The sequence below is a fragment of the Leptopilina heterotoma genome, unplaced genomic scaffold (assembly GCF_015476425.1).
Source record: "Leptopilina heterotoma isolate Lh14 unplaced genomic scaffold, ASM1547642v1 Lhet_397, whole genome shotgun sequence".
Taxonomy (NCBI): domain Eukaryota; kingdom Metazoa; phylum Arthropoda; class Insecta; order Hymenoptera; family Figitidae; genus Leptopilina; species Leptopilina heterotoma.
The window spans coordinates 715,202-733,143 of record NW_025111062.1 but is presented as its reverse complement, the minus strand read 5'-3'; the positions used below and the strand labels follow the sequence as shown (position 1 = coordinate 733,143).

At 26.9% G+C, this 17,942-nt stretch overlaps 1 protein-coding gene and 1 long non-coding RNA gene across 5 annotated transcripts; one reads left to right on the top strand and one right to left on the bottom strand.

The window, feature by feature from the left end:
- Nucleotides 1–1,631: 1,631 nt before the first annotated feature.
- Nucleotides 1,632–12,229, bottom strand: LOC122506147 (integrator complex subunit 3). 2 transcript variants are annotated; one of them, XM_043618155.1, is made up of 10 exons: nt 12,036–12,229; nt 10,074–10,672; nt 9,382–9,943; nt 9,106–9,301; nt 8,636–8,774; nt 7,937–8,482; nt 7,722–7,815; nt 7,281–7,648; nt 6,635–7,211; nt 1,632–3,750 (listed from the first exon to the last, which is right to left on the bottom strand). In XM_043618155.1, exons 1-10 carry the CDS (start codon nt 12,108–12,110, stop codon nt 3,673–3,675), a joined length of 3,234 nt encoding a protein of 1,077 aa, XP_043474090.1. In that variant the 5' UTR covers nt 12,111–12,229; the 3' UTR covers nt 1,632–3,672. The 2 variants fall into 2 exon arrangements, with proteins under 2 accessions (XP_043474090.1, XP_043474089.1); XM_043618154.1 differs by having other exon boundaries at nt 8,636–8,798; nt 12,036–12,228.
- A 6-nt stretch (nt 12,230–12,235) lies between these two features.
- LOC122506149 lies at nt 12,236–17,607 on the top strand. 3 transcript variants are annotated; one of them, XR_006301979.1, is made up of 6 exons: nt 12,248–12,576; nt 12,667–13,236; nt 13,850–14,161; nt 15,728–15,885; nt 16,573–16,721; nt 17,052–17,607. It is a non-coding gene; the product is annotated as an uncharacterized LOC122506149 (long non-coding RNA). The 3 variants fall into 3 exon arrangements; XR_006301980.1 differs by lacking the exon at nt 17,052–17,607 and having other exon boundaries at nt 12,236–12,576; nt 15,728–15,953; nt 16,573–16,978; XR_006301978.1 differs by lacking the exon at nt 17,052–17,607 and having other exon boundaries at nt 12,278–12,576; nt 16,573–16,978.
- The last annotated feature ends 335 nt before the right edge of the window (nt 17,608–17,942 follow it).

The window sequence follows — 17,942 nt, the reverse complement described above, 5'->3', positions numbered from 1 at the left end:
AGAAAAAAATCGAATCTTTTTCAACTGCTTCAAGGTGGAAACATTTTTTCAACATCGGGAACCAACTAATTTTTTATTCAAGACAGATGTACATTACACGAACGACTGTCGAGAATTTTAACACTGTCTTTTTTTTTTTTTTAATTAAATATTGTCACGGAATTGAAAAAAGAAACAAGTTTCTTTCGAACGACACAAAATCGATTGTCCCTCAAAAAAAAATACGCTCGACATATTGTAAAACGAAAATATCGCCATTATTTGAAGAAAATTAAACTCATCTACTTTTTGATAATTTAATAAAAAATATAGAAAATAAATTCAATTTTTAATTTTACTATCATAAAAAAGATTAAAAAATAATAAAATACTAATAAAATATATTTGTATTCAAATATAAATACAAATATAAAAAAGACAAATGTAAAAAAAAAGTTTAAGATTAATTTTCTTCATAGGAAAAGGAAAAAGAAAAATGATTAAAAAAAAAACTTGTGAGCGTAACAAATTTTGTCTTAAACCGATAAGGCCAGTAAACGAAATAAAGAAGAAAATAATAAATTATATTTATCATTCACGAAATACTAAAGAAGTTTCGAAGGAATTTCAAAGGACATTTTGCGTACCGAAACATATTTTTAATTGAAATATTGTGATATAACGAATTGATGTTTGCTGCTTTTCACTTTTTTTCTCGAATCTATACACCAGCTTTAATAACTTTTTGCCAATCCAATTTAAAAATAAAAAAGGAAAGGAAAGGAAAAATAAATCTAAACATAAAAATAAAATGAAAATAAAATAAAAGTAAAAAATAAAAACTCCAATTAATATTTGAAAGTATTCCAAAGAGTTTCATGTTTCCTTTTATTTAAATTGAACTGTTTAAAAAAACATTCTAACGGAAAAGAATTTAGAAAAAAAAAAAAAAAAATTGAAATCCAAATATTTGGATTCATTTTTATATTTTTATTGTTTCATCACAAACCATTTTCTACGTACATACTTTTTTAATCAAAATTGGCACAAGTTATTAAAAAAAAGGTTGTGTAAATTAGAAGAAGAGAAAACATTTATTGTTATAATGTTTGCGAATTTTGAATTTTCCACCGCGTCGATAAAAAACGTCGGTACGCAATGCGTTTTAATTCTAGGTGCATCCTTGTGTCTTTAGTAATAATACGTGACAAGTGATATTGCAATTTTATTTATCTTCTCGTAAACAAGCCAGTCTCCTATTTCTCTCTCAGTGTGAAGAAAAATACATCCATTTATGCCATAAATAAAAATTTGTCTTCTATTTTTTTCCTTCCTCACATTTTTCTTTTTCAAAAGAAAATTATTCATGAAATTATTTTTACAGAAAAAAAAACCCCTCAAGAAAATTTTCTTTCATTCAATTTTTCCATCATTAGAACATAAAATCTGATGAAATTTTTTTACTATTTGGATGCCTCTTAGTAAAAAGCCCCACCACCACGACAAGGTGGACATCCACGGGGGGAAAAATAACATAATTGATAAATATTTTTATAATTATTATTTGTTATAAATATTGATGAACCGATCAATAGAAAAAAAATTCTCCAAATGATAAATTTGTGGGGGAGGGGGAAATAATGTAAAAAATATTTATTTGGTAATCTCTATATATTTACAATTACGTTTATCCTGTGTACAAGGTCGTTAAAAACATTAAATGTTCATATTCGATAATCTATTCATGTATTGAATTATTTACATGTATATGAATGTGTACAAGATCGTTAAAAACATTAAATGTTTACACTTTTTTTGTCTGTCGATATCGCGAAATGTTTGAATTTTTCTTTTCTTCTTTTTTTGTTAAGTTTCTCGCCTATTAATCATGGCCCTAAATATGTTTAATATCGTCGATATTTACATTGAAAAGTAAAAAAAAAACAAAAATAAAATAACGTTCATAACTACAGGTTTTTTTTTTTTTTTGCATTGCGCGTTTACGAATAAATTGTACACAGACTTGCGATCGACGTAAACGCTATCGATCGTAGTTTTCTTTTTCACTTTCACTACTTTTTTTATTTTCGCAAAACACTTTTTTTAATTTCATCATATTTACTTCGTCATTCATTCTCATTCATTCATTCTTGCAATTTTAACCTGTCAATATTATCAATAATAATTAACAAAAGTTTTTGCAAATTAGACAAATATCGAAGATTGGGAAAAAAAATTAATTACCCTTCTTTTATTTAATTTTTGTTGTTATTGTTGCTGTAATTGTTGTTGATCTTAGCTTTCGCATTCTTAATTTTTAAATATATTTATAATATATATAATATATATATAGATTTTTTTCATTTATTTACAACTTACATAATATATAAATGTAACTGTCCAGTTTTTTGGATTAACTGATTTTACAAGAAAATGTACAATACAATTTTTCAAACGTAACTTCAACAGTGAAAGCCCATCAGATCAAGATCAATGTCAAAAAGAATTTTACAATTCATAAAAACTTTCATTCCAAAATTTCGATATCAAAAGGATATGTAATTTTTTTTTTTTTTTTTTTCTTAGGGGAGAGGGAAAACATTTATTTTAAAAGAGGGAAAGAAAGAAAAACGAAAATAAAATCAAGATTCAAAGAATCAATGCATTTAAAAATAAAATTTCAATTTAAAAATACTATAAAGTTAAATTTTACAATAAACAATAATTTAAAAGAAAAAAAAATCGAAATCAAAAATTCTCTTCCCTCGACTCGATCGATAGCTTTTCAAGTTTAAGAATCAAGGTACATCGGTGTTACAAAATACAGTTAGGGACCCTTTTGTCTGTTTTTTCTTTTTCTTATACAATAATTTTTCATCTTTTTCTTTATATATAGAAAAAAAAGCAACCGTGTCATTAAATTGCAAGATAATTTCATGAGTATGACAAAACATCATTACAAAAAAACATTAAATTCTCAATAAATTTGAGATTGTTTTCTTCTTTTTTTTTACAAAAAAGCAATTTCAATTTTATAATTTAATTTAAAAAAAAACGTTTATGCTACTTTTGATCGACATTTTAAATTTAAATTATCATTAACATTAATGAAATTGTAATTTGTTTTATATTAATTTAATAGTTTCGTCAAAAGATGTTCAAGAAAAGATGTACAAGACTTTTTATAATTAAAAAAATTTTAAACAAATTTGGTATTTAATAATACCAATTCGATAAATATTTTACAATCAATCTTTTCGCTGACAAATTTTATTTGTTTTTTTGTTTTGAATTTCAATTATTTTTTCTCAACATTTAAAAAAAACAATTGAAAATAAGTCTTTTTCCTATTTTTTTAACACTTAAAATAAATGAACAATAGTCAAAAAGAAATTCAAGTTCATAATTCGTGATTTTCAATAGACGTAATGTTTCTTTTCATAATATTAATAATAATAATAATAATGTTAATAATAATAATAATAATAATAATAATAATAATAATAATAATAATAATTAATAATTGATTCTCTAAAAACCTTCATGATCGAAATTCAACATACGTTATTTACAAAGATTCACTACATTGACCTATTTATGTATATATTTATACTACCTTATCAATCTTAAGGCTAGCGTAGCTTTCTGCACACACTTCAAGTGGTCCATGTGACAATTGAAGACACTAGATGGTCAGTCGCTATCCGAATCTATCTTTTTCGTTGTCTTTCTTCTCTTTCTCGCTTGCTTCGATTTCACGATTTCTTCCTCCTGAAACAAATTTTTTTTATAAAACTTGCACTTTTTTCCTCAAAAAGGGGATAAAAATTTATTTATTTATACAACTTGCATATATAATTTAAATTTTTTTATCATATAGGTTCCATAAAATTTTTTTAAAAATTATTTATAATTTTAATGAGAGTTGACACAAAAATTTAATTTTGTTTTTCCCTGACTTTTCCCTAATTTTCAGACAAAATTTTCACTTTTTCCCTAAAGAATATTCTGCGATTCACTCTAAAAATGATTAGATACTCAAAAAAAATGTTCCATTGCTTCTTTTTTCAATAAATATTAAATCATTATTATTTTTCCATAAGAATAAAAATTCTTCAAAAGATTCAAATTCAAAACTTTTTGAAATTAAACAATTTTCAAAAAATTGTTATAAAACATGAAGATATCGATCACTCCGAGTCTTCGACTCGAAGCAATCGATATCTTCATGTTTTATAATAATAATTAAAGTTGATAGACTGATAAAATCATTATTTTATATTTTATAAGAATATTCTTACTGTAACTTCATCAAAATTATTCTCATTTCATTGCAATTATTTTCTACAATTTTTAACTAAAATTCTTCTTTAAATTAATTATTCATTCATTTTTAATAATTTTTGAAAAATTTCTTTGAAAATTTTCAAATTCTTTTGTTTACAATTCAATTTTACAAAATTTCATTTTTTTCATCGAATTTTTTTTTTCATCGATTATTCGGAAATTCTTCAATTAAATATATATTAGAAAATAAAAACTTGAAATAATTTCAAAAAAGTTCCATTAAACTTTAAAAAAAAATTAAATCTACACAATCTTCAGTTAAAAGTATGAAAAATTTAAACTTTCAAAGATTATAATTTGAAACCTTTTCAAAATTCAATTATTTCTAAAAATTCACGCTATAATACTTTCTCTTTAAATTTGAATTAGTAAAAATGTTTACTATTTTCGAATTAGTGACTGACTTTTTGCTTTTGAATTTATCAACAAATTTTTAAATAATTAAAATTCTTTTGACCAATTTTAATAAAATTTTTCAGAATAATTTCCGTTTTCGAGAAATTAGATTAAAATTACATTAAAACTATAATTGAATCTCTGTTAAAAAAAATTTGATTGAATTGAGAAAAGTTTTTGAAAATAATTGAAATTTTGCCATGAATTTTATTAAATTTTTTCAAAATAATTATTGAATTTTGAAGAATAATTTTATTATTTATAAAGATAATTGAAATTTTGACGAGAATTTTTTTAAAACTTTTGACCATAATTGAATTTCTCTGAAGAATTATATTACTTTTGAAAATAATTGAATTCTTGAGACGAGTTTTAATGATATATTATTGCTTTTTAAATAATTGAATTCTTTTGTGAAATTTTATTGAAATACGTAGATATTAAAAATAATTGAATTTTGATAAATTATTGAAATTAATTTAATTCTACGAAGAATTTTATTAAAATTATTTTTAAAAAAAATTGAATTGTTAAAAAGAATTTTATTAAAATTTTTGAAAATAATACATAAATTATAGGATGGCTTTTTAAAATAATTGAATTTTTTTTTTTGATGAATTATAATAAAATTTTTAAGAATAATTACATTTTTCGAGAAATTCCATTAAAATTGTATTAAAAATAATTGAAATTCGGCGATGATTTTTATTATTTATGAAATTAATTGAAAACCTATATATGAAAATAATTGAATTGCTGGTAAAAAATATTATTCTTCATGAAAATAATTGAATTATTGCGAAGAAATTTATAAAAAAAAATTTGTAAATAATAGAATTCCTGTGAAATTTGTAGTATTTAATTAATTCATTGAAAATTGAAATTTTGTAAAATTTAAAATTAAAACCTTTTGAAGTTCACCTATTTATGAAAATTGTAAACGCAATTTTTTTCAAATTGAATTAATTTTAAAATATTTAAGTAAAATTAGATTTCAAGGAATAAGCACAATAATTTTCCAAGATTCCGATCCAAATTCCCTGACTTTTCCAGGTTTTTTCAAGGTTTATACATAAAATTCCATGATTATCCATTAAAGATGACCGAGTGATAAAATCATTATTTTCTACTATAAAAAATATTTTTACTGTAACTTGTTCAAAATTATTTTCATCATTTCAATTCAATTATTATTTTCTAGAACTTTTAACTAAAATTTTTCGATAAATTCATTATTTTTAATAATTAATTAAATATAGAAAAAAATTAACTAATTTCAGAATTATTTAAATTTTGAAATTTTTTGCAAAAATTTAAATTCTTTTGAATTTCTAATGAAATTCATTCAAAATTGACATTTTATAAATTTTTTAAATTAAAATCTTTTTAAGTTCATCTATTTATGAAAATTGTAAACGAAACTATTTTAAAATTCAATTAATTTTGAAATGTATAAATAAAATTATTCATTAAATAATTTCTTAGTTATAATTTTATGATAGTTCTTCAAGAATTAAGTTATTTAAAAAGAAATTATTGTCAAAAATGGAAAAAATTGAAGGTTTTGTATTAGAATTTTTGTTTTCCTATAAAAAAGCTATTAATAATAATATTTTAATTATTTAAATGTTAATTATTTTTCTAGAGGTCTGCATTCCGTTGAATAAACAAACCTATAATTTACAAAATTCTTTACGATATCTATATTATTTAAATCATTAACATACAAATGTTGTGGTGTTAATAATCTAAATCAAAAATAAAACTCACTGAATTCAAAAAAAGAAAAAGGTGATAAAATTGAAATAAGGGGACAAAAAGGGAAAATGGGACCAACTACGATAGGTTTGTTGAAAGTGAAAAATAATCGTCGATAACTCTCCTACTGTTCTTCGAAAGAAAGTAGACTTACTTCACTGCTTTGCTCGCTACTCTCTGAATTCCTGTCTCTCGGTGGTTGCCTCTTAAATGCATTTCTTTCCCTTGTACTTGCGCCAGCTCGTCGATAACTCTCCTTGCCGGCACTGCTTCCAATTGACGTTGACGTGTGCTTTCTCGACGAACTTGTGGGCGGCGGTGGTGGTGGCGGTTGGTTTTCCTCATTAACCTCGGCAAGTGCAAAGAGATCGCCATAACTTTTTCTCAATGAATCACTACTCGCCGCTTGCGCCTGTTGAAGTGCACGTTGCATTCCCTCCGACTGATATAATTGCAACTCAGACGCTGACAAACATTGCTGACGCAATTGATCCAAATGGCCGAGAACTTGCTCGCCAGACGGCGGTCCCGATTGTTGATTTTGCTTTGGACCCGTTCGCTTTCGTTTATTTGGACTTGTCGCAGGATATCGTGTACTCAACAGATTTGCCAGTAGCTCCCCAAGTTTTTCCTCATAATCCCGACACCAATAGCGAAGTGCCGACGCAACAAACATGTCGCCTTCTGCGCTTTGTCGATTGAACAATTGCTTCAAAAGTTCTAACGAGGGTCTGAAATTTTCAATTAAAATAAATATTCTTTTCTTCTATCTAAATTTATTTTTAGTTAATTTTACTTACTTTTCTTGCTTCAACATCAATAGAATTGAAGTGAGTGCTTCCGCATTTTCCTTAAATTGAAGTTTCGGCAGAATTGGAAGTACATAATCAATGGGAAAGTCGTGTGCGAATATCAACTGCCAGAAGCAGTATTGCTCGAAAGTATCCCAATTCAAACTCGCCGTTAATAGAGACGAGAAGGATTCTTTTTTAAGCATTTTTAAATGTCCTTGCATGATTTGACAAACTAAATCTTGAAGTTGACATGGATCAACAGTAGATACGACTAAATGTAAGAGATGAATATTTCCCAACGCTACATTTTGAAATTCCGTATAAACGTCAGGTACAAGGTAACAGAGTAACGGTATGTTATCTTCATGGCAGAGCTAAAGACAAATTTTTTTTCTTACTTTAAAAGTTCAAATTAAAAAGAAATTATTTGAAAATTAATTAAATTACCTTTAAATCGGCTACCAAACAAGAATCCAACTTCTTCTCTCGTTGAGAACAAAAGTCCTTGTAGACAGACGCCTTCACGTCATTCAATACGTTACTAAAACAAAGAACAAGAAAAAAAATTATAATTTTTCAGGGCTGATTTTGTTTTTAGAAAAGTAAATTAGTTTCAATACGTTGAAAGAAAGAGAAAAAATGTAGTGGCCTCTTAAATTTACCTTGGTTCGCCTTCTCGTTTCTCTTCCTCTCTACCCCAGACCTTTAGAAAATATAAGAGAATATAACCAATTCGCGGTTGAATCGATTGGATTTCAGCTAATACACGAGCGAGAAGTTTTCTTCTATTATCAACCTCCTTGCAGAGTTGAAATTGATTTCTAAACATAACAAAAAGTGGTGTACTTATACTGTCGGCGAATGCATCTTCATTAAGATTATCAGCGGGAAAAATGTCGGCGGTTATTTGCGACGCGAGAATGGAAGAAATACAAGTAGCTAATGCCGGTATTGTTTCAGTTTCAATTTCATCTTCGACAATCATTTGCACTATCCTCTCCATTGTTTGACATCTCGATTCATTATCACTTTCAATATGTAAACATTCAATAGCAGTCTTCAATTCCTCGGGCTCTAAAATTAAATTCAATTGCGTCGTTATATCCTCCCTTTTTGTCACGCAATTCAAGTTCTTTTCATTTTTTAACGGTTTCACTTTCGCCAGTGGTATATCAACGTCGTGAATATCTTCAGACTTTGTCACTATCCTGAATAAATGGAAAAAATCTTTCATTAATTATAATCTAATAATTCTGTTTTTCATTCATGTCATTTCAATTGGAATTTTTGACTAAATTTATTTTCCTTTTGTCGAATAAAATGAGAGTGAATAGAAAAAAAGGAATTGTTTGACACTGTACCTCAGGGGCATTTCTTCTTCTTCGTCGCTAAAGGCGGGTTCCGTTTCAGCTCCCATGTGATTATTTTCCGTCATTGCAATGCCAGTATTCTCCAGCATCAGTCCTGGACTTAGATCTTTACTAAGTTCCTCCATTTTACCTGAATATATTTGAAGCTTATTACCTGTTTAGGAAAACATCGTGCAAAAACCAAAGTTAGTAAGCGTTGATGGTGCTCAAATAAATAAAAGTGCTAAAAAAAATGTCTAACGCTCGAAAATTATTAGTTACAGAGTTGCTACGGTTTCAAATTTTTAAAGTTCCATGACTTTTCCAGATGATTATTTTCTTGAATGTTAATATTAACAATTTTTCTATGGCCGCAGCAACCCTGTTTGTTTTGTTGGCAAAATTAAAGCAGTTTGAATTGAAAAAAAACCACCACAGTGAAATAAAATTAATCTACATGCAGGAGAAGAAAAAATTCTCACCAAGATCAGCATTTGGTGGGAGGCAAAATTCTTTGAAATTTTCACGAATTTTACACCGTAATTCACGATCTAATTTCGGACTGTCAAACAGTGGATTTAGAGTCGGCAGAACTCTTTTCTCCAAAATTTGCCTCAATGACGAGAATATTCCATTTCGCACCTTCTCCGTTAGCGCCGGATAAAAATTTGGTATTATCTGCAAAGAAAATAATTTTCCATTAGCATTTTTCATCTTCTCCAAACACTTTCCGTCTCCAAATGATAATAAAATGTTACCCTGCATAGAAAATCTAAAAGCGTGGCAGTGACGGCAGGATGTGATCTCATTGAATTGTGCATTACCAAAATTGCCGGCTCAATATTCATAATATTATCCTTCTCGGGATCGAAGAACAGCCAGTCGTAAAAGAGAGCCAATTTCGCATTACTCGCCGCAACAGTCGACGTGCAAGTTGTAAACAGCCAGCCAATAACTGCCCATCGGGGAATGATGTCTGAACACAATAGTTCGTTCGTCGGATGAATGACGCCAACGATAAATCGTATGAGATCACATCTTAACGATTGAGATTCGGGGGTGGCAAGATATTGCCTCTGAAACCAGTCCTGATATCGTTTATGGTTACCGAAACGCACCTGACTCGTTAGGAACACCAACTTTCTCTCCATGTCGGGTGTGAGGCGCGACTGTAAAAATCGACGCGATGTTCGAGTTTGTAAAAGTTGTAAAACACCAGTGAAATTTGGACAAAGCGACTTCGGATTAAGCAATAGATCCTTCCATAATGCCTCAAATTCTGGTATTCTCGCGACATTCTGCAATAAGCGTACTAGATCCCTGCGAAGAAAATTCAATTAAATACATCATTATAATTTTAAATTTCACTTGGAAAATTAATTCCAGCAGAGTGACTACAACTCTTGGTTCTTTTTACCGTTCGCTACTAATTTATAACTAAAATATCTACCTTCCAATAACTAGACAGTCAATCAATCTCTCTCGAATGAGATTCACCATAAAGGTGACTTCCTTTTGCCTAAGACTCGCCAAATGTGCTGCACTGTGATCCTCAATTAATCGCAGATAAGTATAAACAATTGATGCTGTTAAAATGGGGAATTTATCCAGCCAAGGGCGATTGTCTTGAAATATTTCTAAAAGTGCATCGACGAGAAATAAATTACGTGGCGATGTGTCGCCACCGGCCGCGTGCCTCAATAAACTTAAACACAGCGTATCAACACTCACGACACTATTCCTTATCATTTCACGTAATAACCAAAGTAATTGATTTCTAGCGCAATCGTTCAATCGTAAATATCTCTCCAACACTAATTGATTTAAATGATTCAAAACAATATTTAATCCATCTTTTGAAATCAAATTTAAGTCCCTGTAACTTTTGGCAGCATTTTGCGGTTCCGAGAGGATTACAACAAGTAAGCCCAATGAAACCTCCTCGTATGTTTTCTCCTTGCAAACAGCATTATTCAACGTATCGTGCGCTTCTTTCTCTGACAGTCCTGCAGTTAAATTTTGCAGCACCAAGTAGCATCTTTCGAATTTCTAAAAACAAAAATAAATACATTACAATATAAAAATATATAAAATATTTTAAATACTTAATTATATTACAAAGTTATGTTTAAATACAAATTTCCCTTAAAATAGTAGTTTCGAAAAGAATGAGTTTCAATGACTGACGAAAATTTAAGTTATTAATATAACGTGCTTAGCAATTTTGTGTAAATTTACACAGTAATCTTTACAGCTGATATTATAAGTCATTGTAAAAAAAATCTGAGGCCAAAAATTATCTTCTCACTGCTTAAAATTGTCTTTATTAAAAATAAGAAAAAATCAACTTTCGATATACCAATTAATTGATCAATTAGAATATTAAAAAATTAGATTTTCATTCTTTTAAAGTTTTTTTTCTTGAATTTATTTCTTCCGTTATTTTGACATAACCTAAAAATGAATTCAAGTTTGTTTTAAAGGTTCTAAAACAGACGATTTGTAAATATATTTTTATCAGTGAGTTAATTAAAATAATTCTAACAACCTATTTTAAAAGTGATCCCAAATGTCAACTTTTCAAATAGAAAATGTATTTTAATAACAAAGAAAACTAAACGTAAAATTATAAAAGTCGTTAACAAGTGTTTCCCAGTCTTTAAAATCACAAAAGGTGGTTTTACTTTTTAAGACACTAAATACAAAATTGATTTCGTTATAAGTTTTTTCTTGATTATTTAGAAAAAATTCCAAAACAAATAAAAAGGTTCTGGTACAAAATTATTTCACATTTAATATGTACATAAATTTTTACTCTAAACATTTAATTGAATTTAATTATCAAATTTTATATTAAAAATTGTCATTAAATAGCTTGAGATTCAAATTGTTTTGTAATTAAATTCTCAGTAAATTATCTAGTTTAAGAAAAAAGTGTGTACATTTTTCACAATGAACTTTATTTTGTTAAGGAATATTTTTTAGGATATTGCTCCCTATAACATTTTCTAACCCGAAGATAGTTTAGATAAAATGATTTTCAGTAATTATTGAAGACATTAAAACATAAAAAAGGACCAAAAATGTATTTAAATATTAATTAGAATTAACTGAACTAGAAAAATAGTTGTTCTGGAATGACCCATGGGATTAAAAACAGATTCTCGAATACCGCAAAAAAACAAACACTAAACAAATTGCACTTTTTTTTCGATAATTATCGAAGCACAATTTTTATCAATTTTCATCCTATACCAAAAAAAATGATTAAAAAAATAGAAATTGTTAATAACAAAAAAATTGAAAGTTCCCGCACGACAAAAAACACGTGGCGCCCCCGCACTAAAAAATGGTGTCGCCAAAACAATGGCGTACATAGCACTCGATACGTTATTTATTTATTATTTATTACCTCTTCCAGATCGTCCTTATTCTCAACGCAGGATGTATTGAGAAGCCGAGAAACTGGCGTTTTCGTTTGGTCCATCGCAGAAGCTTCTTTCTGCCCGTCTCAATGTAGTAGACGAGGCTTTTCCAAAACGTCACTGATGCATTCTGATCGTCTCTCCCTGGTCTCTCTCTGCGTTGTGACGACGCGGCTCAAGCGTAGAAATCGTACCTCGTGCGCATGCGCAACTTCGCGGCTGCTTACCCGCTTTTCTCTCTCCTATATAACACATCTACTATGCCAATTCGCGCTCATTGCTCATTGCTTTTCCGTGATTTCCACGCTGTGCCCCTCAGACTTTTCATATGTCATGAATGTTTTTTTCCGCGAGAACATTGAAACTTTTTTTTTCACCTGTTTACTGCGGTTAGTGACATCGGAAACTGCTTTTTACATTAACGGAAGATAACTTAACCTCTTTTTTTTATACCTGCTGCATTTTCAAATATTTCACTCATTTGTTTTTTTTTACATTCTATAGAATATATACATATGTATATAATAGGTAAAGTATTTTTCGTATTTTTTATAGTTTTTTACTTTTACGTTAAAAAATGTAATCTTTTTATTTATTTTTTACATCCCTTTTTTTCAGGAAATCAGGAGTAGAATGAATGGAATGAATCAAGATTAGGTTACAATCATTTATTTTGATATTATTAATGAATTAATGAACTCGAAGTATATGGTGAAAGTTCTTGTATTAAAAAAAGGAATGTTTACCATAATGAACATATTGTCTAAAAAAGTAAAATGACTTTTGACAAATATTGCAGATTTTGATTAAATTTTCTCGGTTCTTTTTTGGGTCAAGAATGAAATTTTTAAAATACAATTACAATCGAGGCATAATTTTATTATGTCATTGAAAATAAAATGGTACAATTTTTAAACATTATAAGTACGAATGTTACGAGAGAAAATTTTGCACAAAGCTGGGAAAATGAATAACACATTTTGTACATGACCTGCGTTATAAACAGTAGCGTATTTTATGGAAATCGCATAAATCGTAAAAACATTAATTAGTAAATGAAAAGAAGACTTTTAAAACTGTTTTACATCCATTTTAATGTGATACTCATTTTGTTCTTTTGTATTGTAAAGTCAAATAACAGAGATAATGTTGGAGAAGTGTAATTCAATTTGTAGAACGAGGAGAAGGGTAAGCGATCCGTTAAACGAGACAGCAGATAAAGTAATCGACGTCACGTTAATTAGACTATTAAATTTCAATAAGTATTCAGGATTCGATCACCTGCAATATTAATAAAATATTGAATTAGAATTTACAATAACAGTGACGTTTAGTGTTTACTTTATATTAATAAAGTAGACAAATTTTGCAATTTCACTCTCTCATTTTATTTCATTTTATCAAATATTTAACATTCTTTAGTATATAACGATATATACTATTATTATTGTTTTGTTAAATATCAAATGAAACAAAAGCATTCCAATGAAAAAAGAAGAGTATATTTAAATTCCATCACGTACATACCTTATTGTAAATTCTAAAATGTTGCATGTAATTAATACATTAATATATAATTTGTTTCGTTTCATTATAAATTTCGTCATTTAATCTCACGATTTTCAAGTTAAGAAAACTTTCATTTTCTAATTGATAATTATTCAGCATTTAATTTGAATATTTTATAATAACATCATTTGAACCAATTTCACTATATATGAAACTAAAAGTCAAAGTAGGAAATTATATAATTACTTTCCGTAAATAATTTTTTAAAACATTTATAATTTTTATTTTTCAGGAAGCAATTACAATTGTTTGGATTAACAACAGAACGGATAATTCCGATTTATATTGAATAAATCGAAATGGATCGAAATGGAAAGTCAACCGAGTCGCCTGAAAAATGGATTTAAAATATAATTTATCACGTATTACAATCAATTTGTTTGGAAATTATTAATTTTCAACTTTAATGAAACGAATTAACTATAAGAAGAACAGTATTAAAAAAACTAAATTGTTCTTAAAATTTAATATTCTATAATCAATGAAATTGAATGAACCAATTTACATACTAAAGTAGAAAAGTCAAGGGAGTCATAAATTAAGAGTACGTATACATTTTATAAAAGATCAAGTATCTCAATTTATTGCGAAATTTATTTAATTTTCAATTTTTAGTATAACTACATCGAGTTTGAATAATAAAACAGTATTTCTGAAAATTAAATTATTTTTACAATCGTAAATTAGATGAGTCGAAAAATATACAAAGAAAAGTAAAGGATTTTTGGAAAAATAATTTTTTTATAGAAAGGAAAAAATGATTCTGTACAAAGCCCTTTTACCTTTAACTAGTGCGTTACCTAATTGAATTAAAGGCTCTATATTGTCCTCAATAACTAATATTTATACTCCAGCAATGTCTATAAATTCCGGTCGATAAGCATTGAAAGCTGTTTAAGTAATCCATTGGAAACAAGTTAATCAGAACGAGAGTAAAAAAGATGTATATGTATATAGATGATATTCTTTTAAATGTCTATTTTAGAAATTAAAAACATTTTCTCTAAATGATTATTTCATAATAATAATAATAATAATAATAATAATATTAATAATACATATACACAGTATATGCAGTGTTGTTTTATTAGTCAAAGATCGCAGATATTTTCCGACTAAACGGAAGTTCCTGAGTAACATCAGATCGCCTAATATTAATAATAATAATAATATAATTAAAATATAACACAATACACGTAATTGCAATAAATAATTACTTTTCTAAATATACATTTATATAAAAAGTATCTTCAATTGCAAAGTCACGTCATATTAATTAAAAAGTGATAAAGTTTTTAAAAATAAAAATACTCAAATTATATATAAAGTATTTTCAGTTTTTTTTTTCGTTTTTGAGTGTCCTTAAAAAATTTAATCGAAAGCTAAAACCAAGCCTCTTGAATGATCTGTGAAATATATGCGTCATATCCCACTTCTCTCGCTCTTTCTCTCTTTGGCACCATCTCCTCTGACACTCAACACAGATTCACACAATCTAAAAATTCCTCAAGAATATTTGAAATTCGATATAAAATCTCGGATTAAAAAATAAAATTCAGAGATCAATTTAGCACAATGAAAAAGGGATATAGAAACGTTTCCATTAAACATAATATTTGAAATTCTTTTTCTTTCAAAAAAAAAAAAAAAAAAGGAGGAGGAGGAGGAGGACTTTTTAAAGAGTCGCGTGTCAAGTAAAATGTAATTAATCCTTTGATTTCTTTACTACTTTTTCGGCTCACTTTTACGAATGTAGAAAAAGATATTTGTAAATCAAGAAGCACACTTATTTTAGTGACTTTGGGATGTTTCCACTAAATAGGGGTTCCAGTGTGTCCATTTTTTATTATTTTAATAAAGACAATTTCTATATATTTTTTTTTTTTTTGAAAAATAGACAACTAAGTAATTATTAGTAATGAAGTATTAATAAATACAAATTAGAAAAGAATAGCTGCGTAAATTTGAATTGAAATAATAAATAAAATAAATTAAATATATTGAAAATTGATGTGAATTTATATAAATTGTAATACAATAATTATATAAATTTTCTAAATATAAAAAAATATATTTCACTACTAATATACTGAACGGATGTATATTCCAGGGTGGTTCGTTGTAAATACGATGAAAGTGTGGTCAAGTGGAAAATTGTCGATGTTCCGTAAGACTGAACCGATCTCCGATCCTTCTTGTTCGCGACTTCAGAGAGAAATGAAGCTCCAAGCCAACTTTAGCAAATATGTTTCAATAACAAAGTCGAAGGTTTGTTCTAGACTCTAGAGACCGTAGTGACGCATGCGTTTCAACTTACTTCATCAAAACACTGCTTGGTACGGATTTTTTTTTTTTTTTTTTTTAAATTTCTTTTTATAATTCATACCAAAACCAAATTTTATATTCATATGAAATAGGGAAAAATTTTAAATAACAACTTTTAAAGGAAAGAATCCTTTTACTCTCTCGTTAAATCATCATACTACTTTAAAAGTTCAAACGAGTTTAGAGAGATTTTTTCATTTTATTAAAGTAGCTGGTGTAGGCAATTTTTTTTCTTCTCTTTTTGGCACGTTTTGTCAAATCTTTAATCTATCTTTAATCTTTTATAGTTTCTCTACTAGTGGATAATATTTAATTTTTTTTTTTTTAATTTAATGTCAACTTAAATCGATTTTATTTATTTAACTTGACGATATTTGAGAATTTTTGAGAGAATATATTCCAACTTTTAAAAATAGAATGTTTGCAATTTAATTCACAGATAAAAATATTTTTATTTTATTAATGTGAAATATTTTTCTTTTTTTTCTAAAATGCGCTAAATATTAGCTAAAAATGGTAAAAATTGGTAAAGAGTGGAAAATAATTTCAAATTCCACGTTGATTTAAATTAATGATTAAAAATTCGATACTTTTTGGAAGACTTTTTAATGGTGTGACTTTTATTTATAGAAATTGTTACAAAGAACGTAATTGTTTGTTAGAATTTGGTTTTGAATTGCAAAATGAATATGAGGGACATTAATGAATCATACAGACATGAGAAAAGTGACGATAAATGTTACGATGATCAAAATTGATGGCTTCAATCAAAGCAGAAGGTACATGTAAATTTAATGAAGTTGAATTTAATTGATTGATTTTCAATGATGAAGTGTTTCCCCCATCCTTTCTCTCGTTCTCTCTCTCTCTTCCTCTCTTTTATTATCCATGTATCTCTGATTTATCATTAAAATCTCAAATTGTAACAACTGTTTTTTTTTTTTTTAATTACTGCAAAAATGAAAAAGCAGTTTTGCAAAAACAAAACGAAAACTCTTTCGATTCCCGTAAAAAACAAAAAAACTCTTTTTTGAAAAAATATGCAAATAATTTCCAGATGAAAATTTAAATAATTAATTTAAAATCAAAATTTTTGTTCTATATTCAAGTTCAAAAAAAGAAGGCAAATAAAAATTTCGATGGCAGTTGAAAAGGCAGTAATCAGGCTTTTAAAGTTTTTCTCGTAAAAAAAGTAGACCATACATACAATTCTGGTAGCACACAAGTGAAGAAAAAACGTTGATCGATCAAAATGAAAAGAAAAAAAAAGAAATTGAATGAAAAGGAGAAAAAAAGGAACATTGCTCTTAAAAGTTGAAAATGAATTTCCTATTCAGCGACAAAAATTTAAAAGTGCGAGTAAAAAATACGAATTTCGAATTGAGAGCGAAATTGAGAGGAAAAAGATTTTTATTATAATATTTTGTTAAAATGAAATGGTAAGATAATTATTATGATTAAAAATTTATATACTAAAAACAAGATTTACAATATGAGTAAAGTCAATATTGAAACTATCGCAAGAATCGCAACTATTCGATCTTTAAAGTAGGTTACCTCGCACTCGAATAATAATTATTTGATAAAACAATGTAGAATATTTCATTATTATACAATCAAATTATTTTTTTAAATTTAATTTTTGTTACCTAAATAATGTTCTTAAATTAAATTTTTTTAGTCAATTAAGGGAACGTAAAAAAAATGTTTGAAAAATGTTTCCAAGTGCAAAAAAGAAAATAACAAATAAAAGTTGATAAATTTAGCGACGACTCTTAAATGGTATTAAAAAAAATACTCTTTCTAATTCAAAGAACATACGTATAATTTTTTTTTAAATATTACAAATTTGTTATTTGCTTTCACATATTATAATAAATTATAATTAACACTAACTTTTAAAAAATCTAATTTCGATCTCTAATTACAAAGAAAGAAATTGACAAAGCTATCATTTTCACAAAGAAAAAATGGAAATGGAAATAATTTTCTAAATATAA

Coding starts and splice junctions, on each gene's coding strand:
- LOC122506147 (XM_043618154.1), bottom strand. CDS start 12,110: ATGGACCAAACGAAAACGCCAGTTTCTCGGCTTCTCAATACATCCTGC. Junction 9,944..10,073: donor GACTGTCTAGTTATTGGAAG/GTAGATATTTTA, acceptor TTTTCTTCGCAG/GGATCTAGTACGCTTATTGC. Junction 7,816..7,936: donor AAACGAGAAGGCGAACCAAG/GTAAATTTAAGA, acceptor TCTTTGTTTTAG/TAACGTATTGAATGACGTGA.